The 24162-nt window shown below is 39.4% G+C and overlaps 2 protein-coding genes across 8 annotated transcripts in view; one reads left to right on the top strand and one right to left on the bottom strand.

The window, feature by feature from the left end:
• Nucleotides 1-1446: 1446 nt before the first annotated feature.
• On the bottom strand, nucleotides 1447-17315 carry ARV1 (ARV1 homolog, fatty acid homeostasis modulator). The gene is made up of 5 exons (XM_062641654.1): nucleotides 17161-17315; nucleotides 5610-5729; nucleotides 3781-3934; nucleotides 2339-2563; nucleotides 1447-1868 (listed from the first exon to the last, which is right to left on the bottom strand). Exons 1-5 carry the CDS (start codon nucleotides 17257-17259, stop codon nucleotides 1762-1764), a joined length of 705 nt encoding a protein of 234 aa, XP_062497638.1. The 5' UTR covers nucleotides 17260-17315; the 3' UTR covers nucleotides 1447-1761.
• Nucleotides 17316-17478: 163 nt separating this feature from the next.
• The window catches only part of TTC13 (tetratricopeptide repeat domain 13), a 41173-nt gene continuing 34489 nt past the window's right edge, over nucleotides 17479-24162 (top strand). For 2 of the 7 annotated variants that reach the window (XM_062641893.1, XM_062641892.1), the window contains exons 1-3: nucleotides 17484-17705; nucleotides 21057-21151; nucleotides 23979-24054. In XM_062641893.1, the coding sequence (XP_062497877.1) occupies nucleotides 17507-17705; nucleotides 21057-21151; nucleotides 23979-24054 (370 nt within the window). In that variant the 5' untranslated portion in view covers nucleotides 17484-17506. Of the gene's footprint in view, nucleotides 17706-21056; nucleotides 21152-23978; nucleotides 24055-24162 lie in introns of all 7 variants that reach the window. The other 5 variants (XM_062641896.1, XM_062641894.1, XM_062641897.1 and 2 more) reach the window with 3 other exon arrangements.

The raw sequence follows: 24162 nt of genomic DNA, 5'->3' as shown, positions 1-24162 counted from the left end.
CCGGTGTGCACGAAAGGTTTGTGCCCTTTCTTTGGCTGCTGGGTAAAAAGGTGCAGAACTTCAGTAAGTGTTTCTTCACTAATTCAGGCCTAAACACCTGAATTAGGTGGCTAGTTTGTTTGTTTAGCAAGTACTACTCTATTGCTGAGCAGCCTCATACTTCATTTTTTGCCTCCACTAAAACTGCTGCCACATGAGGGCTGGGTGCAGGTGATGTGGCTTGATACTAGATGTAATATCCCAAACAACTATGAACGCCAGGGATCAGAGTCCTTTCACTCTTTTCAGCTTCATGAACACAGTAGAAGCATTTATGAGATCACATAAAATTTCAAGCCAGTTAAAACTATATTTCCTACAGATTACTCTAGAACTAGTTATTTTATTATTTTGGATTATTATATAAACATGGCAGAGAATGCAATGTAGTTTTCCCACTGTAGCTTTACTCTGCAATACTTGCCTTTTCTCTAATGACCTGTTTGCACACATTTACTTCTCTCTTTGAAAGATCTGTTTCTGCGGAAATACAAGTTTGGGCTTTTACATTTTTCTCACTGACTCTCTTCCTTCCTCTTAAGGGAACAATTCATCCTCCTCTTTCTGCCAAAATGTAGTGATTGGTAGCAGTGCTCATTTTTTTTAGTGTACCTTTTTTTGTGACAGCCATAGCTATGTGGCCAGATTCATAAAGCTGGTAGGATAGTGATGTATTCATATGTTTTAATGAGAAAATAAACAAGCTAAGGCTTGTCGGTGACATGGACAATGGGATTGAGTACACCCTCAGCAAATTTGCTGATGACACCAAGCTGTGTCGGGGCAATCCCATGCACAGACACAGGTTGATTGGAGAAATGATTCAGAGCAGCCCTGTGAAGGACTTGGGGGTGCTGGTTGATGAGAAACTTAACATGAGCTGGCAGTGTGAGCTCACAGCCCAGAAAGCCAACCATATCCTGGGCTGCATCAAAAGGAGCGTGACCATGACGTCAAAGGAGGTGATCCTGCCCCTCTACTCTGCCATCATGAGACCTCACTCGAGTACTGTGTGCAGTTCTGATATTCTCAACATGGAGCTTTTGGAGCAAGTCCAGAGGAAGGCCACGAGGATGATCAGGGGGCTGGAGCACCTCCTGTATGAAGATGGGTTGAGAAAGTTGGGGCTGTTCAGCCTGGAGAAGAGAAGGCTGCGTGGAGACCTCATAGCAGCCTTCCAGTATTTGAAGGGGGCCTATAAGGATAACGGAGAGGGACTCTTCATTAGGGACTGTAGTGATAGCACAAGGGATAATGGGTTTAAACTTCAACAGGGGAAGTTTAGATTGGATATAAGGAGGAAATTCTTTCCTGTTAGGGTGGTGAGGCACTGGAACAGGTTGCCCAGAGAAGTCGTAAATGCCCCATCCGTGGCAGTGTTCAAGGCCAGGCTGGACAGAGGGCTTGGGTGACATGGTTGAGGGTGAGGCGTCCACACCCATGGCAGGGGCGTTGGAACTGGATGATCTTAAGGTCCTTTCCAACGCTAACCATTCTGTGATTCTATGAAGTTTTATGGCTCACCACATTATATAGCCGAACTTCCGAGGTTTCCCAGTTTGACTCATCCTAAAACTGTCTACACTTACCACTAACACAAGTTTTTGTTATCTGTCACCTTCTTTATAATGATGAAAAGCGTCTTTGAAGCCTGTTGGCAGAGATCATTCTTAGAAAATGATTATCGTGTTGTTGGTAATTCTTCAGATCTGGGCTGATGTTTCAAACATCCCACCTCAATTTCTGGACCAAGCAGACAACACCATTTTCAAGAATTAATCCAAAGAAGATAGCTAACCAAGGGAGAATTCGGTTCAAGTTCAATGTAACTGCAAAAGAAACCAGAACAAATATATAACTTACCATTGAAGACAATAATGTAAACATGTGAGATTTCACATTAATTTGTATGTATAAGAAATCACACAAATACGTTAAAAGTCTGCATTCCAAAGCCATGCATAAAAATAACATGAAATTTTCATTTTCCAAACACACAACAAATTCTATTTTATGTTTCAATGATCCATGATGAGTTGTTTCAAATTCTGACTGATGGATCTGATGGATATAATACAGCATATACAAAGAGATGATGGTGAGATGAGGTGATTTTTATTATTTTAATAAAGTATTTTGTTTCATTCCCTTTCAATTAAAGTCTACAAAACAGTTTTAAGCTAGAACTATTTCAGTCACATTTCTGATACTGATTAAAAATATAACAAGAATTTCTGTAACAGCTGCAAATTCTCACATTCTATACAAATAATGTAGTAATAAGAAAGCAAAAACATACCTCTAATTGCCTGAGAGTTTGATATCAAGACAAACACTTTTATAAATGCAAGGCACAAAGGTGTGTAGTCATGTTCCCAAATAACAGCTGGAATTAGCAAAAGCTTTCCATAGCTGGACAGCAGCAGTGCTTTGAGAAGTAAAATGAAATCAGACTTCGTTTTCAGCATCTCAGGTCTCATCCACCATAAGGAAATAAAAATGCCAACCAAAAATGAAGTTTGTTCTAAGAGGAAATAAGAGGAGTTGGAAAGAGAGAATGAAGCACCAAAATCAAGTCCTTTCTTAGATGAATTTCAGTGAAACAATGTGTCCCAAATGCAACTTAGCCACTGCTATTTAAAAGACATATGCAAATATGAACGTCTTCCATCTCCTGTGTTCACTTTAATATGGGAGTATTACTTATTTAAACTAATTTTGCATAATGACATTCAGAATAATTCATGATATTCATAACAGGACTGTCATACTCAATTTCTGACACCATACTACCCAGGAAGTTTACAATTATTTTTCATTTTTAACAAAAGGAGAGGGGTCTTTTTCAACTGTCTCTTAGCCTATAAAACATAATCAGTACTTGTCATCTTTGAAAAGGTCACCAGCAATGAACTCTTTCCATCCAGCATAAGAAGACTAAGGTGAAAATATTACTGAGCTATTAGACTTTTTTTACCACTGTGTCCCTGTGTAACACTAGAATTAATGCAGATGTCAAAGCAACTCTCATGACAACTGTAGTAGATGAATTACTACTGAGAAATGAGTTCCAAAATTTTTACTGATGTGTTATGAAAACCTACTTAGAGCAACATGAGATGACACACGACAAGTTAAACTCTGAATGTCTAAGGGTAATACAGATTTTAGTCTGTGACCTTGATTTAAAAACTATTAACAGAAAAAGTATTAAAATAAAGTATTAACCAAAATAAAAGAACACCTGTTCCCTGCCTTCAATGGAGTCTTAAAGCATAGAAGTATTTATTCTACTCTGTATTTTGTGTATTCATTTAAAAACCCCCAAACAATAGATACAGCTTTTCCCAATTATTTACTTCTGTAAGGATCATCCTATTGTTGCATCACCTTAATGAATAAACCTTGGATTCACCATGAAATATGGAATTAAGCTGAGCGTTACACTGGTCTTCAAACTATGTAAATGGATTGAGACAAAGATTTCTTAAGATTGCCACTTTTCAGTGTTTTAATACCTAATGCCGATTGTACCTGTCTGAACTGTAATCAGGATCAAAACATGCATCTGCATTAAATGGAGACAAATTAGAGAGTATGTGTATAATGGTTTAACCATACTGGGTTGGATATAACATCCATTCTGTGTTAATTTTTTGCAATACAAGCTTGTTGAAAAACTCATGAAGTTATTCAATGCTTTAGGAGTAGATAGTGACATGAACTAATAACTGACCTTACCTAAAGAAGCTATACCAAACATTCTATAAAAATCCCATTCCTTGGCATATCTGATTAAGTCATCAGGATCTGTATTTTGGCTTGAATCCTGTAGTTGCAACCACCTGAGATAAGCTTCACAGAGCAAACAAAATACGCAGAGCTTCCCATGAATCTGGTAAAGGAAAGAATAATAAAAACATCAGTATTAAATCAGTACAAACTAAAGCATCAGTATGAAACTGGTATTTAAAATATGTTTCAACACCTCTACACAAACAAGCTCTGTAGCTTTATTATCTTTGTTTAGAAATAATAGCAAATTACTTCTGTTGAACCACTAGTTCAGCATATCACCCTTTTAACATCAGTTCACATGATAGGCAAATTAGAGGGTGTAGAAAACTGCATGAGCAGTTCCATACAGAAGAAGGCACGAATGGCATTTCTAAAGCTTGCTTTATACTCTTTTTAAAATTGTGAAGGCTGTTTCAGTTAGGAATATAAAACTGAAGTTGTTCTGTAAAATTATAGAATTATAGTATCAAAATTATCAGTATTAGTAGAATCACACTAGCAAAAATTAAAGGTTAAGGACACTACTTCATTCAGTGAACTGACTTAAATAGCCTTGTTTCTTTTTTTCCCTGGAACAATCTCCTTAGGAAAAAACTAGTAGTCTAGTTATACTAAAAATATTTCTTAGTTCCGTTAAGGGTGAGGGACCAAAAATATATGGAGCAATATAACCAAGCAAAACTTAAAAATATCCTCTGAAGTGACTGTAAAAATATTATCATGAGGGCTCATAGTTACCATGTTTCCATATCAAACAAGCCTGTAAGTCTATGTGCAGTTAATTCTGGTTTTATACAGATTTAAATAAACCAGTGTAATTTCTGTGTGTAGATTCTACTTTTTCCATTACAGACTAGTTATGCCAATTAGGCATAACTCAATTCAACTCAATTTAGTTGAATAGCTGAAATTTCCACAGATGTAACAGGTCTTTCAGAAGCCTCACAGAAAACATCATGACCAGTCTCCAAAAGCACTGCTTAAGTAAAAATCTTTGTCAGATTTATGCATGAAAGATGAAGTGAGAATATTTATCTACATTGTTAAACACTGGACTGGACAAGAGGTATCAGTGTGAACACAGCATACACTTATTCTTGGATAGTTTGTTCTAGACAAGCTTCCCTCTCCAGGGAAATTAATCCTTAAGGGAAAAATACACACGATTCTGTCAGAAAAGCTATACTTCTACACTCCAGCCTGACCAGCACAACTAACTATGTAACTCTGCATCAACACTTCATGTGAAAGCCTCTATCTTTTGCTATAGTTTCAAGGGCATGGTTATATGATAAGGAATTGGTACAGTAGGTTAAAGTAACATAGTATTAGTAATACGGTATGTTATGCTACTATAGCTCATTTCAGCAAGAATTGTTTCCAACAGAAATTTAGTTTGGAAATTAATTTGAAATTAGATCTTTCCCTTCCAATGCAATTTAGCACATCGTCCTTGTAACATCAATTAACATGACAGGCAAATTAGACTGCAGGAGCAGTTCCATACAGTTCCTTCTCTTCCCTTTACATGTAAATAGACTGCTGTATTTGCTAGTATTGCAGCATCACAACTGTGGAGACAGTAACTTTCACCAACTGGAGTTTGAGATTTCATGTGTTCTATTCATGATATAACTGGTTCAGCTTGCTGGAACCAGTGGAAGGGCAAGAGCATAACAGAATCTAAAATTTTACAACTATTACAATCAACTTGCCAAATGTAAATACATCTTTAACAAAAAAAGTCACAGGGTGGGGGCATAGCAACTTACATTTATCTTCGTATTGAAAAGAATGTGTCTGTATGCTTGTGCTTTACATAAAACAGCATTAATCAAGATGATAACAGGATCATACTCAATGTATTTGTCCACTGGTTTCTGGCACGATTTCTGAAAGTCACAAAATAACAAGAATTAGGAAAAAAAAAGGCAAGGGTTTATGAAATTGGTTCCTCCAGTTGGAGGAAACTGGTTCCCCCAATCTTAGCAAAACTACATAAATCCAAATAGCTATTCAATTCTTATTAGTCTTTCCTTAATGCAATCTTCACTTTAAATCAGTTTTTAATCCATTCAGAATAATTTCTTCCCCACTATCAACACTACAATTGACACAGACTTCCCTTATAAAGCAAAGATACATTATTGATTTTTACAGGCTTCAGATTAATACAGATAATAAATTCTGCAAGGATGTATTTAGTCATCATTTTGTGCCCTACAGATGCAAAAAACCCCAAACTACCTCCCAAGATGCAAGAAACGCACTGGTATCTTGTTAAAGGTTAACTGATCATGGCTTACCTACTGGGTATCTTGGTGAGGGTTTTGGTATTTTTGGAAAAAAAAAAACAACATTGGTTTCTTCTATCACTTCCTTCTTTTCAGAGATGCTTTATCCTCCTATCCTACCTTTTTCTTCCTTACAAGAAGACAATAATTGTTTTTTTACTGTTGCATTGTTCTTCCATAGTGGTAAATTGTCCAGATATTTCAACTAATTTTTCATTATTGAACAAACACCAATATATTCAGGACATTGATAATGTAGTTTTTACAACACAGATACAGCCAAAGAGTCAGAAGTTGCTACTGAACAGTGGTAAAACATTAGATCATTACTTGTCCAATACATCTGCTGTTTCCCACTGTGCTTACTAGACGGGTTATTTCACTCAGACCACTGAGAACTGCTTGTCAATTCCCTTCAGATTTATTGATTTATCTTCATGGCTGAACATTTCTTGACTTGAGTTAAATGAGAAGGGCTAACAGAAGACTATAACACTAACTGTGAACAGGATGGTTAAATAACAGTCCTACAAAAGGCTCACCTAGCAGACCTCAGGGGGAAGTAACTTCTAGCAGAGAGCTAAGGTGCAGCAGCACTTGATCACAGTAAGCACTTCAGCTCAAACAAATGCATTCACAGGATGCTCGCCTGCAGGTCAGTTTCTCCTCCAACCTGTCCTCAGCTAATCCCTCTCCCCTGGGCCTTCACATTAGCTGCCATCCTCAGAGTACAACAGTCACAGAAACTCTCTATTTCCATTTTAATGAGCGCATGGCTGTGCATTGCCAGAATAGAAATCCACGTACAGAGCTTTCCGAAATGGTGCAGCAGTCAAGAATGCAGCATTAGAGAACGCATACCTACAGACAAACTCTCAGGAAAGAACAAAAAGGTTTTTTTCAGATTTTATAGAGATTCCTTATGTTCAAAGTTAAGTTTGCCTTGCTATTTACCAGAATTATTATTGGAGAATTTGAGGCTGCAAAATTTCATTATCAAATTGACTCAAAAGTCCATCATACATACCAAGAACAACATCCAAACATATGTGTAAGTTTAACAGTGTCTAAGGAATGTTGCTATCACTAACCCATATTTCTTGGTCCAGCTCAAGAAAAAAGCCTAACAAAGTCATTTGGATTAGACAAGAAAACACTGTGTATGACAGTACATAATTTAGAAGTAACAAATTCAAAAACTGACTCAATTAACCAACAGTTTGATAGGTCTAAAATTATACTGAGATGGAAGAAAGGACATAATTAACAGAAGACCACAGCTAAAGGAGTTAACAGAATCAAAAAGAAATTGCAACTATAATTAAAGGCAGTGCCTTGCTTCATTTATTTCTACAGGGAAATCATGACCAGATATCCTTATGGGTGGTAATTTACATATGTCAAATCTCTGGGTTGATGTAGCACAGGAAATCTCTTTTTTTTTATAGGCTTATTCACACAAGCATTAGAGAAGAACATACAAAAGAAGATTACCCTTGAATACAGTAGGTGTCATAAAAGTTAGATGGAGGATATCCTACATACCCCAGGATTTATTATGCTCTCAAATTTTCCTACAACAGAACATTTTTTGACCAGGGTCAAAAAATCTTTCTGAGAAAAGGAAAGAATGGTCTTTTCAAGTGGAGGGTGTGAACCAAACACCAATCAAAAACCTTGCAGTTAAGAGGTACTGAAGATTTTCACTGACAGCTGACATGAGTTTTAGACATTTAAAATTTATCAGGCCAACTCTCCAGGCAAAACCAGTGATAGAGAAATTCCACTGCAGATATGTCAGAAGACTGCTATAAGCAAATACACAAATAGTGGTATTACCCATAAGAATGTGTCTTCTGCTCCACAGATATGAGAATGACATTTAATTCAGTATTTCAGCGTACCACCACCAAACACTTAAGAATCCTATTTCTCTTATGTTACTTCAACAGGAAAAGAAAACCTGCTGGGTTTTGTTATCACAAAACAGCAGCCATCTTCAAGGACTTTTCACACACACACACACACACACACACACACACACACACACACACATATTCACATCTATCTGTCTTCTACACCTAGATGAGAGCTCTATTCTTAATATACTTTATTTCTATTTGAGTCTCAACTCTATGAAGGAAAAGTCTTCTGTGCTTATCCAGGCTGAGACCTAGCCAGTGTGAGTTCATTCAGGGACCTGTGAGACCCACAGACCACCTTACTGCAAAGACTCGTGTGTGCTGCCATAGAATAATCAGACAAAATGAAGACGATGCTATAGCATGAGAACATTACAGAATTAGCAGACCCTCTAGGATGAATCTTCCTCCATACCTGGCTTTTATTTTTTTCCCAGCTGTACTACTAAAACATTTGACATTAACCTTAAATGCCTAAATGCCTTGGAAGAAAACTTGTGACTAGAGCCTGACTTCAGCAAAATCAGTGCAAGGAAGAGTTAATGCACACATAGTTTTAACCAGGTAGCTTTATCTAATTAAAGTAATGGAACTTTATGGACATTGATAATTACTAACACTTTTAGAAGAGATCAGTATAAGCAGCTCAGATATAGAAAACTGCTTGCATGTTTAGTTTTAAGATTTTAGTCAGGCACTTTAGAATGAACTACAATACTTCATGCTCACATCTCATTCCCAACTGCAGTTCTGTGCGGCTGTATTCAATGTCCAGTTCAGCATGAGAGACACACATATTTTAATCAAAATCTAGCTTTTTCAGTCTTTGTGTTTTCTCAAAGAAATGCCTCAGTTACCATAACCAGGTCTAAAATGATCTAAAGAAATAACTGGATTTCTCTGTTATTTTACCAGTTTTTAATTTCTTCTTTAACTATGTAACTGATATCAAAACCAGGAAATGACTTTGAAAAAACACACATTACTTTGATTAAAAGATACTTTCAGATTATGCTGCAGAAGAGAAAGGTCAAGCTTGACACCATAAATTCTATTTACATATCTTCTTCTAAATTGGCAAATTTAAGGAAAATTATGAATAACGCATACTGACACAGAAGTCCAGTAGATACTGTGCTCCCCTAAAAAGGGTGCTGAATGTATTCAATATTCTAATTAATTTAAATGAATATTAGTTTTGAATTAGAATTGTTTGATTAATCAAATATTTAGGAATATTTGACTATGCTTGTCTGTTGTTAAAAGAAACAAACAAAACCAAAACCACCTTCCGTTCTCATGAGCAAATGCAGCTTCAAAGGAAAAAGAAATCTTCCAGAAACAGTACAACCACACTCTTCATAGTGTGCTATCAGATTCTTTCTGATCAAAGCAATCCAAAACACTTAAGGAAAGTAACATATGTTTTAACATTTCAGTTGTATTAAATAAGACGAAGCACTGAAATGTTATTTCTGACTTCATGTTTATAAGCCTTTTATAAAACACTACTCAAAAGATATATCTCTGTTCACCAAGGATACTCAACTGCAAACACAGTTCACAAACATATGCCAAATACTACAGAGTGTACAAATATTTGAGGACATACCTACTGTCACTGAAGGGCAAAGTTCCTAAATATATGAATATGACTTTCAAAGTCCTCTCTCCAACATTAAGACATAACTGAATTTTTAAGTAAAGGTATTTTGGGATGGGGGTGGTCGAAGGGAAAAAAGTTCTTGAAGAGGAAGTCATAGGACATGACTGAAAAGAAAAATACCCATTGAATAACCGAACTTCACAGTATCACACAGTATGCTAGAGATTGGAAGGGACCTCAAAAGATCATCTAGTCCAATCCCCCTGCCGGAGCAGGAACACCTAGATAATGTTACACAGGAATGTGTCCAAGTGGGCTTTGAATGTCTCCAGGGAAGGAGACTCCACAACCTCCCTGGGCAGCCTGTTCCAGTGTTCTGTCACCCTCACTGAGAAGAAGTTCCTTCTCAAGTTTAAGTGGAACCTCTTGTGTTCCAGTTTGTACCCATTACCCCTTGTCCTATCATTGTTTGCCACTGAGTAGCGCCTGGCTCCATCCTCGTGACACTCCCCCTTTATATATTTATAGACACTTATAAGGTCACCCCTCAGTCTCCTCCAAACTATAGAGACCCAGCTCCCTCAGTCTTTCCTCATAAGGGAGATGCTCCACTCCCTTAATCATCTTAGTTGCCCTGCGCTGGACTCTCTCCAGCAGCTCCCTGTCCTTCTTGAACTGAGGGGCCCAGAACTGGACACAATATTCCAGATGGGGTCTCACCAGGGCAGAGTAGAGGGGAAGAACTTCACCCTGAACTAATAATACCATGAAAACCACACCAGGAATACATTTGGGAATCTCTGGACATTAGAAACACCAGTGAAACATTTTCATTTTAGTATTCATTTTGGAATGTTGATTTGGCATTTGTCAAAATTAAGCTACGTTATTTTGCCAGACTACATATACAGCAAATGTTAACAACATTTACGTAGCTTCAATATGAACATAGGTCCATTTACATAAATTCACAGAGGAAACTAACATTGCACCCTTAAACAATAAAATGTAATTAGCTCTGCTGCTTTCAGGAATGAGTTCTTTATTATGGATGTGGCTAAGTATCATAAGCAGCTGAAAAACAAACCAGCCCAGTTTCAGATGAATTCCATTTTAGAAAACTGAAATTAAAACCAGTTTTATCAATTTCTTATGTGATGTTTTCCAGTAGCGAGTTATGTAAATAAGAAAAAAACCATTCATTATTTCCCAGAATGATCTTTGTACTCTTGACAGATTCTTTACCTGACCACACAAATGCTTTGCATTCAAAGCATTCACAGTCTCTGCCTTACTGCAATAAAAGAGTTTTTCAATTATTTTTCAATTGCGGAAAAGCTAAATGAAGCATGCACTGCTCAGGCAATTTGGCTTTCTTATTACAAAACACAAGGGGAATCCTGACTGAGCTCTACATATTACAATCAATAATTTCTTTCCCTTTGTTAGGGTCTGGTACAATTAACATCTTTTACACATAACATACATGTAGTTTAAAACCAAATTTTTAAAAATTGCATGTTTTGCCTTCTATTTCTTTTTATATGCATTGCACTGCGACTGCAGAATTTATTCCAGGTTAGCCAAATGCGATCTTTTTTCCCCCTATAGTATTAATACCACAATGGTGCAGTGTTATCTGAACAGTGGTTTTTGTTACTATTATTAATGGTTGGCTCATAATATATTCTGTGAAGATCTGCTGTACTATTTACAGATCATTTAAGTTTTAAGGACCTCAAAATATCCTTAAGTTCTCCTTTATAAAGAGCCATCTAGGCTTGCTTTCACCATCACTTCTGGTTTGGAATAGGGAAAACATCAGCACATTCACAGCACAGGACTAGAAGATCATCCATGAGTTGCAAAGTGAACACCAGCAGTCACCTTCATTGGAGGCAACTCTAACATTCCTGTGCACTGCATGCCAAACACCCCACCACCACCCATTATCGCTGAAGAAAATGCACATTGAAAAGGTATCCCTGAGGAGGTGAGCTTCTTCAGAATTTTATTATCCATTTTTAAGTACCTTTAAGTTCTTTTTAAAGAGCAATATTCCACCTGTCTCTTGTAACAGCACTTCCACAGCAAAATATATGCAGGATCAGAAAAAGGTATGTTCACTAAAAGCAAAGGAATGTGTAATACCAGATGTCTGGGCTATGCTTCTGCTGAAACTGCCTTTGATTAAAGAAAACAGATTAAAAAAGATGTTACAGAACTTGAAGGATTTGTGGCAGTTAGCCACACTGCACAGCTCTTAACAAAAGACATGATCTTTCTGTCCCAAGTTTCATGGTACTCCATGGACTTAATGCTTGACAGAAGAAGGTGCCTTTAGTTTCTTCAGTATCCATTGCAAATTTATTTCCAGGGTGGATAGTAATGCTTGTGAGGTCTTTAATGCTTGCCTGCATTAGAATTACAATATGGAGCTCAAATAAACTTTTAGTTGTCTTAAGAGCAATAAAGATGCAGCAGGAACTGAACTGAAGCAGCACCATGAATATTACGCTGAATTTCCAAAATTGTACTCTAACATTGTGGGCTGGAAACAGATGTTCCGTAATGGAATCTTTAAATATTTGCCTCTGGAAAAAAATGAATTATTCTCTTCAACAGATTAAAAACACAATACAAATCATGTTATTTCACTTAGACATTCAACTCTTCCACCTGGAAATTACACTCAGATCAGGTTAAACATCCTACAAATAAATGTAGGACTAGACAGAAGATGCTGTCAGGAGAACTTGGCTTCTTCAACCTCAAGATCATGTTCCAGAAGGTGTTGAATGACAGGAACATCCTGAGAATCTGCATCTCAGATACAGATAACTTTAAATTAGGACTGGAAGAAGTCTGTAGGTCAGTATAAAACAGTGATGACCTTGGCAATATTCTGCTTGTTCCCGTTTTTTTGAGGGCCCTTTATGTTACATGTCATATGGAACACATCAGTTGTTGGTTTTGTTTTTTTTCTCTTAATGTGTATTTTAATGTATTACTTAAAAATGGGAAACACAAGTATCCCAAAGCTTTTTAACAACAAAAAAAAAGTTATCTAGATTATGTCCACTGGCTGAGTATCATTATACAATCTTTCCATATTCTTTCCACTTTTTCTCTCTTAAGCTATAATGGAGTAGCAGTACTCAATGCTCTAATTCCACAAAGACAGATGAAAGCTGTTCTCAGGGTGGGTGATCAGACCTTCTAATCTTACCTCAGACCTCCAATTTTCCTTATATACTCCACCTTTCTGTAAGCTTTTAGAGCCCTACACTCTTAAGTTTTATAAATACCTGATATAAATAAAGTTTCACACTGGCAAGTGGGATCTTTATAGTTCCTGAAGTGGAGAAGACTTCTAAGCTATCCCTACCATCAGGTTAGGGTGGTTCCTAACACCGACAAACTCATACTGCTCATGAAAGTTTGAGAAGGGTATCAAATGACATTCTGTACTCAACTATTTTTTTGTTATCACTGGTGTGACGGTTATTCATGTCTCTGGCCAGAATACAACATTCCCTGCATGGAGTAGAATGCCTGCAGAGGGTTAGTGCAGTCCTTCCAGATTAAAAGGAAAAAGTCAAACAAGAATTGCCCTGTGAGAAACCATAAGGTCTTGGTAGCAGGAGACAACAGCAATGCTTTCCTGCACTACACAGATAAAATTGAATTCAGATCAGTTCAACTGAAGGAATCTTTTGATCTTGGCAATCTTCTAACATTCTCATCTCCACTTTATAAACCATGTGTTTCTTACTAACGTGCTTTCAATGCCTGTTCCTTGTGAGGACCAACCCTACTCTCAGCACTTCCTGAGTGTCCAGAAATGGAGAGAAAGGCTTAGAGAGGATGACACTGTCATGGTTTAACCCCAGCCGGCAAGTAAGCACCATGCAGCTGCTCCCTAACTCCCTCCCTCCCCCCAGCAGGATGGGGGAGAGAATTGTTACACTAAAGGTGAGAAAACTCATGGATTGAAGTAAAAGTTTGATAGGTAAAGCAAAAGCCATGCACAAAACCAAAGCTAAACAAGGAATTAATTTGCTGCTTCCCATTGGCAGACATTCAGCCATTACCAAGACAGCGGGGCTCCATCATGCGTAACGGTTACCTGGAAAAACAAACACCATCACTCTGAACGTCTCCACTTCCTTCTTCTTCCCCCAGCTTTATGTGTTGAGCATGACACCATATGGTCTGGGATATTCTTTGGGTCAGTTGGGGTCAGATGCCCCAGCTCTGTCCCCTCCCAACTTCTTGTGCACTCCAAGCCTCCACACTGCTGGGGAGGTGTGAGAAGAATAGGCCTTGACTCTGTGTAAGCACTGCTCAGAAGTAACTAAAACATCCATTAATTATCAACACTGTTTCCAGCACAAATCTAAAGCATAGCCCCATACCAGTGACTATGAAGAAAATTAACTCTGTCCTAGCCAAAACCAGCATAGGCATGCACCAGGTAACAGCAACTAGGTCTAAGACTGAAATTGAACCATAACAACCCCCAACATAGACAGAGGAAACAGACTGGTAGGAGCAAGTGAAAAATGGTACAGATCTGGAGCTGCATGAAGAAAGGTGGACAGAATTCCAATTTGCTAGGAGCATGTGACTATTTGCTCTTTCTTTTACTCTTTTTTGTAAGAGTTTGATGCTTATGATGAACAGAGCAACTGGGACCCAAGTCTGATTCTACACAGGATACCACAGCTCCGGAAGTCCAGGCTTTTTGGTCTGCCAATGGTTAAACAATAAGACGAACAAGTGCCATCTACTTGCTCCCAGTTTGTCCCAGAGATTATCATGGCCAAATTAATAAGAGTAATTGATGACCTGGGTTTACACAATGTGCTAAATCTTATGTGATACGGCTGCAGGCATAAGCTTTATACTTGTCCTTTTGTATCCAACTTGTCCTTGATTTCAAAGGCAAGTTTCAAGCTCCACATGAACTCTATAGAAGCTATTCACATTTTCATGATGTACCAATGACACATTTTGACTGCATGATCTGACTACCAACGATCTGATGTAATTTATATTCACTGCTAAACATGATGCATTATACTAACACAAAAAAACAACTAACAATCAATTTCTCCTTGCAGTGTGCATGTCTGAAGCCTGCAGAAACCAGTATCTGTTACTTTGTCTTCTACCTAAGAAAACCGCTGATCTCCCCAGCTTTTGAAACATCTGCAGAGATTTTTGTATATATTTTTAGTTGGTTTATGCTCTACAGCAACAAGCCATTTTAACTGCCTGCTGGGCTGTGAAAAAGAGAAGGATGTGAATCAGCTCTTTCTACTCTCATCAGTAATTTGTACACATCTTGTTTTCACAGCCTTTTGTTGATAACAGAAGCTGAGATCTAACACATACGTCTTTCAGCTTGAGCTAACCATTATTTCCCCAAATACAAATTGGTCACAGACCTCTGTGATCTGGCTGCCCTTGATCTCTATTTTTGATCCAGGAAATGTCTGAATAACTCAAAGTTATAAAGTTGTAAAGGAATTCATCACAGGTTTCATACAAAGCTTTCTTGTCATCCATTATCTTTATAGCTTCAGGATTAGTAAATAAACCCATCAGCATTCTCAAAATGCCAAGGGCTACAAAACTGGGGGAAACCACCCAAAAGGAAGTTGAATGATACACAACTAATTCCTTACAAAACACAAATAACTCAACAATTGGTTCAAGCACAGCACTTTGCAAATTTTATAAGAAGCAGAGAGGATGTTGTGAAACACAATCACAGATAAAAGGCTTAGACAAGATGTATTTGCAGACCCCTCTATTCCAAAATTCTTTCTTTCCTACACTGAAATAGAGGGTGTTAAGTCAAAACTAACCACTGGAGACAAGAACCATAAACCCTATAAAAAATTAAAACAATAATGTAGAAATAGTTGAAAGCATTGCTTAAAATAGCAAATGTTGGTTTGTTGGTTGTTTCTTTTCTGTGGCTGCAAGATCTCCAAGAAAATGTAGCAGACACTAAAAGAGAAGAGATATTTTAATATCTTGAAATCATTCTGGAAAATATTGAACTCTGTAAGAGGCAGAGTAAGAAGAAAAGGCAGTGAACAGCATAAAAATTGCTGGAGCCATTATGGGAAGTACAGCCACCATAGGTGGTCAGGAGTACAGAGCTCTACACCTGTATGTTGAATAATCATCAGTCATAGAATCAAAGAATGGTTAGGGTTGGAAGGGACCTTAAAGATCCTCCAGCTCCAACCCCCCTTCCAACACTTTCCACTAAACAAGGTTGCTCAAAGCCCCATCTAACCTTGCCTCGAACACTTCCAGGTATGGGGCAGCCACAACTTCTCTGGGCAACCTGTTCCAATGTCTTAGCACCTGCCCTGAGTTCAGCAGTAGCAGTCATTTTTTCTCCTTCTTGGTGCAGTGCTGTGTTTTGACTTTCGGCCTGGGAACAGAGCTGATAACACTGATGTTTTGGTCTGGCCAAGGACTTTGTGAGCCTCATGCTCTGCCAGGGAGAAGGGGAAGCCGGGAGGAAGCAGAGACAGAACACCGGACCCAAACTAGCCAAAGAGGCATTCCATACCACAGCACATCATGCCCACTATACAAACTGAGGGCAGTTACCCGGAAAGGGGAGAGGACTGCAGGGTTGGACGAGGTATCGGTCGGTGCTTGGTTGGGTTGGGGTGGTGAGTTATTGGTTGGCTGGTGGTGAGATGTTGTATTCTCTTCCCTTGTTATTTCCTTTATCATTGTTATTATTGGTGGTAGCAGTAGTGATTTGTGTTATACCTTAGTTACTAAACTGTTCTTATCTCAGCCCGTGGGAGTTGCATTCTTTTCGGTTCTCCTCTCCGTCCCTCTGGGAGTAGGGGGAGGGCAAGAAGGGGGGAGCAAGTGAACAAGCTGCTTGACTGGTTTTAAACCATGACACACCCTATAATGAAGAACTTCTTCCTAATAGCTAATCTAAATGTACCTTCTATCAGCTTAAAGCCATCCCCCCTTGTCCTGTACTTGTCCCCCTTAGCCTTGTAAAAAGTCCCTCTCCAGCTCTCTCGAAGGCCTCTTTAGGCATCAGTCAAACCTCAATGCTTAAGTTCAGCTGTTTCCTAGCTGTGCTGCAGCTGTCTAACCATGAAGCCGGGCTCAGGTCTGCAGTCAGTGAGTTAAAGACACAGAGCACAATGACAACACCACCGTGGTGCCCAGCATGGGAGTGCCCAGGCCACTGGGCAGTGCTATTGCACTGGTGCCCTGGAGGAACTGAAGGGAAACTATGTTGGGAAGCTCAACAAACAGAAAACATGGATGTAGGGAACACCGCCATCCGCCGGCCTCTGAGCCGGCCCTAGGCCCAGGCCCGAGGCAGGGCCCCACAGCACCACGTGCCACCGCCTGCTGCTGCTGACATCGAAGCCTCCCACTTGTCCCCCTCCTCTACCCTCCAATCGCCCTTGCCCACTGCCCGGCCACCCCGACTCACGCAGATGGAGATGCGCAGCACCCCACGCTGGTAGTCCCTGTACAGCTCCGCCGCCTCCCTGCTGCACTCGATGCAGCGGTAGGCGCCAAGGGCCGCCATGGTGGGCGAGTGCACGCCCCGGCCTGTCAGCGCTTCAAACCGCCTCACTTCCGCGTTTGGGGCGGAGCCGGGCCGGTTCCACACCGCCGGGCATTCTGGGAACTGTGGTTTTCTGCTGCCGCCGGCGGCCAGGCCTCGCCCGTGTGGGACTCCATGTCCCAGGGGGTAGCGCTGCGGTGCCCGCCTACCTGATGGCGGGCCCGTGGGAGAGAGCCCGCTGTCCCCGGGCTAGGCGGAAGAGGTGCGCATGCGCCCTGGGAAGATGGCACCTGCCGACGGCTCCGGGGCTGTGAGGTTGCTGTGGGTGTCGCTGGCCATGCTGGCCGTGGCCCGGACTGCGCTGGCCTTGTCCCTACTAAACCAGGAGCTGCACCGGCAGCGCCAGGGCCTGGCGGGAGGCTGCACCTCGGCGGGAGAGTGGACAGAGCAGTACTCGGCCGAGTGCGGTGAGTCGGGGGCGTTGCCGTGATGACCGCCCTCAGCCCCGGGGCGGGGTGAGGCGGCCGTGAGCCCAGCGGCATAGCGGAGCCTTGAGGGCGGGGGGTGGCGGTTCCCCTCTCCTCTCGCCTACCCGGCCTCGCCACTCTGGAGGGTGGCGGGAGAAGAAGAAAGCGTGGCCGCGCCTCCCCTCATCCCACCCCACCCTGAAGCGCTGAGGGGACGCCGGCGCGACGCGGTGCGGGGTCCCGGCCGCCGGCGGGAGGGCGGGCAGCCCAGCTGTATGCGTTACTGCTGTTCGCGTTACTGCTGTTCAGCTGACTCATACCGAGCGAATCTTCCGTGTGAGCTGCGGCCCCGAGTAGTGTTGTGCCGTGCGGAGCGGAGATGAGATCCCTGCTGTGGGGCTGAGCAGGGGAAAAGCGCTCACTCCTGTAAAGGGAAAGCCGTGGGGCTTGTTGTATCTGTCACATAGCCTCGAGGATTCCTGTTGTCCCACTCCCCAACCTGCCGAGTCTACTAGCTGCTGTGCTCTGCGTGCTTTTTAAACTCGGCACTCAGTAATACATAGACATGCCAACTCTATGTGCTCGTATTATTGAGTTGAAGATGACGTAATTCGTTTTCAACTAGAGTTATATCTGGTCAACTGAATGCTTTGCTTTACGAGCACCCGAAGTTCAGTTAGCACATCTTCTGGTCTTAGAATCATAGAACGGTTAAAGTTAGAAGCTAATTGATAGCTTGTAATACAGGTACAGCTGAAACTTTTTTTTATGTGTTTAAATATCTGTTGCATCAGGGTCATGTGACTTAAGTAATCAGTTATGATCTTTGATCATGACCATAACGTGAATGTGCTATTAAAAATAGCAGTCTGAACCACAATGTGCATGTAATACAGATGAAAAAGTTTTCATCGATTCAATGCAATATAGGCACTCACTGTTTATATGAGAATAACTAGTGATGTGTCATAACTGCTTAGCTGTCTGCAGGTGTTTTTTTCCTCTTACTTCATACATTCTGTGCTCGTAACAATGATTGCTGTGGTCCCTAAGGACACTATGCAGTTAGTGTAATCCACTGAAAATCACAGGTTTTCTAGAAATACCTTGTTAGGAGTTTCCTACGTTTGCCTTTTTTTTTTTCCGTCACGGTATGTAAACACTAAATAGGATTGAGAAAGTCATCTCAGGTGACCATTGCTCCAAGTCATTCAAGTTTAAGCATAAAATCAAAAAGACTTTCACCCAGTGTTGAAATAACAGCTGTATACCACGCAAGTTAATAAATGGCAAAGCATTTCATTGCATTTCTTCTGGTACTAGAACATGAATGACTGACTCAGGATATTCCTTTCCAGGTGTATTTGGAAGATTAGATTTTGATTTAATGGTGTATTTTGTTTTAAAGAGACCAGTGTAACTGAGATTGATACAAGGGATTCTGCTTAAATCATGAGGTACCTCAGGCACTTTGCATACACTGATAATAAGATAGCCCTTAGTTACAGAACAGCGTACTGAAATTGCTGTATATCAGTTTGCTCCTTTCTGTTTATGTCCTGTGGCTAAATAACTTGCCAGTTAAAAGATTCCCTTAAGTTTTCAGTCTTTGTTTTAGTAGAAGTTCCCCAGAAGCTGAGAATCAATTAGTTCCTCTTGTAGCCTACAACAGGGTCCAGGATGGTTTCTTTGACTGATGTTTCTATCTTTACAATGAGGCAGTGTGGTATGGGTTTGACTGTATCTAACTTGCAAACAAAGGCAGATCCATCTTCCCTCTGAGTAAAGCAGTCTGTTGCCCCAAGAATTGCAAGGTTTGAAGGGTCCTTTTTCCCCCATGTAACTTGTAACAGGCTGTTCTTACTCCCTACCACCTTATTAAAAAATTCCTTCACTAAATTCTTGCTGTTATGTAGAAAATTATTCTGAAGGTTGTCTGTGCCTGCAGCTCTTTGTTTTGTTCAGCAAAAAATGTTCAGTGAGTCCACAGCAATGGCTCTTGACTGTCACTGACTTAGGAGCACCAACACAGAACAAGTAATGTGTTAATAATGCTGTAGCACAGGAGGGTTTGGCCAACATGAAGAACAAAAGGCAGTGTTGAAGTTGAAACCTCTTCACGGCAGTGCTTTTGCTGGAAAACTGGGGGGGTCAGCTGCTGGACTTTCTGACTTTAAACTGTTCTGCTTTTCACGACTCTGGCTTCTCTTGTAAACTACTCCCACCAGTTATCTTTTGTGGCTCAACTTAGTTCCAAGTTTCTATTTAAAGGGCATGATTTTAGATGCTGTTTTGACTTTTCTTTACAAGATCTGTTTCTTTCTCTTTTAGCACTGTACTTGTGAGAAATGGGGAGTTAGCTAATTGCAACCCTTATGTAATCAAAATATAAGTATAGCACTGCCTGTAAAAGTGAATTAGAAACACACACTGCCCCCAGCCTTTCCAATTTAGCATAAGATTATACTTACAAACATTAGGGCAGATAAAATTTGGTATTTACAGCATGGAATCAAAGAGATAATACTGTTTATTTGATTTTTCTTGTTTATTTTTGAAGTATTTTAAGTAAATAGAGGCTTTAAGATCTGAACATTTAAAAGCTAACAATTCTGTTGGGATAGCAGTTAAAGCACCCTGTAGGTGAAGTAGTAACTTCTATAGTCTGTCAGTCTGGGCGGTTCTGTTGATTATTTTTGTTTCTTATTTGTTTCATTTGTTAAACTTTGCTATGCCAACAAGCTGCATTTGACTTATCATAGATTTGAATCAATATTATACTTTTTGTAATGGCCTTCTTAGTAATATACCCATGAGAACCTTTGTAGATGTTCAGTTAATTATGGTTTACTATTCTGTCTGCTTTATACAGTCTTTATACCTGTTTCCTGGACTCCAGTAGCAGCTCCTCTTTCCCTACCTCTGTATGGTCAATTCTGTTTATTTTCCTCTCTGGGATTAGAATGTTAATTTTGTCTTTAATTTCTTGGGCCAGAGAATGTAATCATAATGCCAAATGGGGACATGTCTACACCAAAATTTTCTTGTTTACTTCCAGCCCCTCTTTCTTTTTTTCTTTTTAAGATTTTTTTACTATGATTGGTTTTGTATTTTTAGCCAAAAGCAGTAGTAAGAAAACAAAGTATGTAAAAGCAGTCATGGCAACTATTACTTCCCTGGCTGTGTGGATGTAGTGCTGTGGGCAGAAAGACGCACTTCATGAAAGCTCTGCCCTGCGGAGTGCCCAGTGGGGAAGCTATTCAGATGAATGTGAGGAAGTGTGAGGTGTGATAACGACACATAAGTGTAACTCTTTGAGTTCCTAAATATATTTTATCTCTTTTTCCCCAGATTCATCCTTTCTGCACTTCCATGAATCCGATTGTGACATAGGAAGGTCTTCATCTTGTGAATCTGTGCTCTCTCTCAACACAGAAAAAATTCTGGTATGCTATCAAGAATATAATGTACAAAACAATTTTTAATAGATTGTTGAAGTCACAGATCACTTTAGCTGCATAACCAGTTAGAATGAAGTTCAGGCAAATAACTACAAATGGAATTTATTAATCAGTGGCATAGGTCCCTAAAAGGCTGCTCGTGAAAGTCGTACTGCATCGTGAGTCTGTAGGACTAATTGAAGCTGATGTTTCCACTGAAGGCAAACCTTCACCTGGATTAGTCTACTAATTAATATTTTATTTTTAAGGCTGCTGAAAAAGGGAAAGATGTTAATTTTTTTATCCAGATTAAACCTGAGGAGGCTTACCACAAAATGGGTGTGAAGGATTGATAACTTATGATTGCTACAGAAATAATGTGCACATATAATAGAGTTAGAGGCTTCAGACCATGTTTCACTAAATGTGAGAACAGCATCGTGTGTGGAGAATATTCTAACAAAAGGAGAGTGTCTCTTGGTAGAGGAATATTTTGGAATTTGATTTTTCTTGCAACACTACTGTTAACCTGTTGATCTTGAACAAATACAATCTTCAGTGTACATAAGAACACAGGTTTGATGTTACTTCTTTAGTCCAATAGAGTCACAGACATTGAAAATCCTCACATAATTTCCATGTGAATATACAAAAAAGCCTTGGCCAATTTGTAGATATTATTGGCTATGGGGAGCATGAAAACAGTGTTGAAATTTGAAGCAACTTCCACAGAGGTGGCATTTGGAAATAAAACCGCTCTGCTGCAAAATCTACCAAGTCAGTTATTTAACTTGAATATTGTCCTTCATCAGATATTGATCAGATTTCTGTATAAAGGTACCAGTGATTCTTCCTAAAACAGTGAAATGTAAATCAGTTTGTACGAAATTTCCTGTTTCAAAAAGGTTTTGAAGAGAGCAACAATTCAACCTATTGGGAGTTGGTGCTGTGAAAAGATTCTTCTAATTTCTGGAAGGCAGAATGACTCTCAACGTTTGCATGTAGAACCGTGGGATGAGTAACCTATAAGTATTCAGAATTTGTTGAAGTATGAATCCCCTTCCTGTGCCACTCCAAGAACCAAATACTGTTCTGTTATTCTATGATAACAAAACAGATGAGGGCAGGGAAAACTGTGATGCTACTCATGCTGAGTGTCACATGTAGCTCTGCAATTCATAGAATATTAATGTAATGCCAGATTCCTTTGGTTGTAGCTTATTTTTCAATACCCAGTGTGGAATTTTGCTTTATCTTTTGTCCACAGACTAAGATGTATTGGCATTTTTTCATTAGTCCACCAAGATAGAAGCTGTACTTTAGTAAAAGTTATTTTTTTTTAACATTAAGACAATTATAGAAGAATAATGTTTTGCAGAGTTAAATATTGAAGATCACTTTCTGAAGTGAGTTTTCTGGAAATTGCCTGAAGGCTGCTGATAACATGAAAAGGTTGTTTCTGGAGGTGTGTGATTTGTAAATCTTTATGGTCTGCAATGTAGATGTAGTTTAATAATTGGTATAGCTGATGAACCCTGGTCATTTTTGTGATGGTTTTAGTGACTTTTTTTCCTATGAGAAAAAAAGAACTTTTCCATTCTGATACTATAGGTACAGCAGCAGGTGGAGTAGCAATTCTCAGAATGTTACAGTGTAATCATACATGATCTCCAATTGCAGTAAAAACAAAGTTCATAAAATCCAATTTGCTAATCATACGTACCCTCCAAAATACTCAAGTTTTTAGATCAGGCCAAACTTTCTGCTCATTCCTGAGATTATTAGATGAACAGGGCAGAAACTGTGCAAAGGGATTTGCTAGTTACTTTTGTGTTTTGTAGATCATTTGAATGTCTGTGTCATAGACACAAGTAGTGAGGCTACTTTTGAACAAGCAAAAAGGAGTGGATGAGAGAATGACTAAGTGCAGTCTTTTGGGTAGAGGAAATGAGTTAAATATGTTCTCTGTAGTTTAAGGTGTTTAACTGTCTTCTCTGAAGTTAAGGATGAAGTTAAAGTGTTGCACAGTGGAAGCAAAAGAAGAGAACTGAGCAGTGAGAGAAGTTTTTTTTTCTTCCTTTCTTTCTTACTAAACCAGTTTGGAATGCCTATCAATTAAATGAGCATTTTGTTCTCTTCTAACATAAATTGCTCTTGTAGGCTTGCAGCTGTCCATGGAAAATACTTGTGAAAATGAATGGAGCATTTCTGAATTTCTGAGGGTTTGTCTTTGGCAGTATTAGTTTCTGCAGGAGCATTATTTGGGTAACAGCCATCTTGGATGAGACTACAGTTGACTGAACAAAGTCTAGGACTGATAGAAGGTCATTATTGAAAGGGCAGCCTTTTTTACTCTAGTATGGCACAATTAAGTTAAATTTGTCTTTATTACTGGAGCGATGTTCTTCCCAGTGTTTCATTTCAGTATTTTATTCCTCTGTAGTATCCTTCCCTATGAGGTGATAAAGGAATAATTAATGGGGTAAAGAGTATAAACATTCATCTGTAACAGTATGTGTCTTAGACTTCCAAAACTTCATGTTAAGAAGATGCAATGAAAAAACATGGGCTGATGGTAAAACACTGACAATGGCCTTTCATTGGAAAGGTTTGGTTAGTCTTGCATTAGAGAGGAAAACAGCAGCACCTGAGTGAAGAGCAGTTTTTCTCCCCGTGTAAGGCTAGGGATGAATTTGTTTTCAGTTACTTTGAGCAATCACATTAGTCTTAACTTTTTGATATAAGGTATTCTCTGAAGGATTTAGGACACAGGTTTCCTATTAAATTCTGTACTGTTGTCTGCTAAACACTTAAAAACCATGATGTTTTACAGAGTCAAGCGAAGTTGCTTGCAGAGCAGAAACGATTTCCATTTGCTACTGATAATGACAACACAAATGAAGAATTGGGTAAGATGCCTTACATAAGGTTTATGCAGGTGAATTATGTACTAATTATTAGCACTGAATGTTTTCAAACTAAACTGATGATTCCTCAGTGATGCATTAATTTTGAAG

This window comes from Pezoporus occidentalis, unplaced genomic scaffold (genome assembly GCF_034315485.1).
Source record: "Pezoporus occidentalis ecotype Australia unplaced genomic scaffold, CSIRO_AGI_Poc_V1 ctg7, whole genome shotgun sequence".
NCBI lineage: Eukaryota > Metazoa > Chordata > Aves > Psittaciformes > Psittacidae > Pezoporus > Pezoporus occidentalis.
Note: the sequence above shows the minus strand (reverse complement) of the source record. Positions and strands in the feature narration are given on the sequence as shown.

Excerpts from the sequence above, each read along its gene's own strand:
- ARV1 (XM_062641654.1), bottom strand. The coding sequence starts at position 17,259 with ATGGCGGCCCTTGGCGCCTACCGCTGCATCGAGTGCAGCAGGGAGGCG. Across the intron at positions 5,730-17,160 it reads TGCTGCGCATCTCCATCTGC|AAATCGTGCCAGAAACCAGT; the intron begins GTGAGTCGGGGT and ends TGTGACTTTCAG. Across the intron at positions 3,935-5,609 it reads TTTTCAATACGAAGATAAAT|ATTCATGGGAAGCTCTGCGT; the intron begins GTAAGTTGCTAT and ends TTCCTTTACCAG.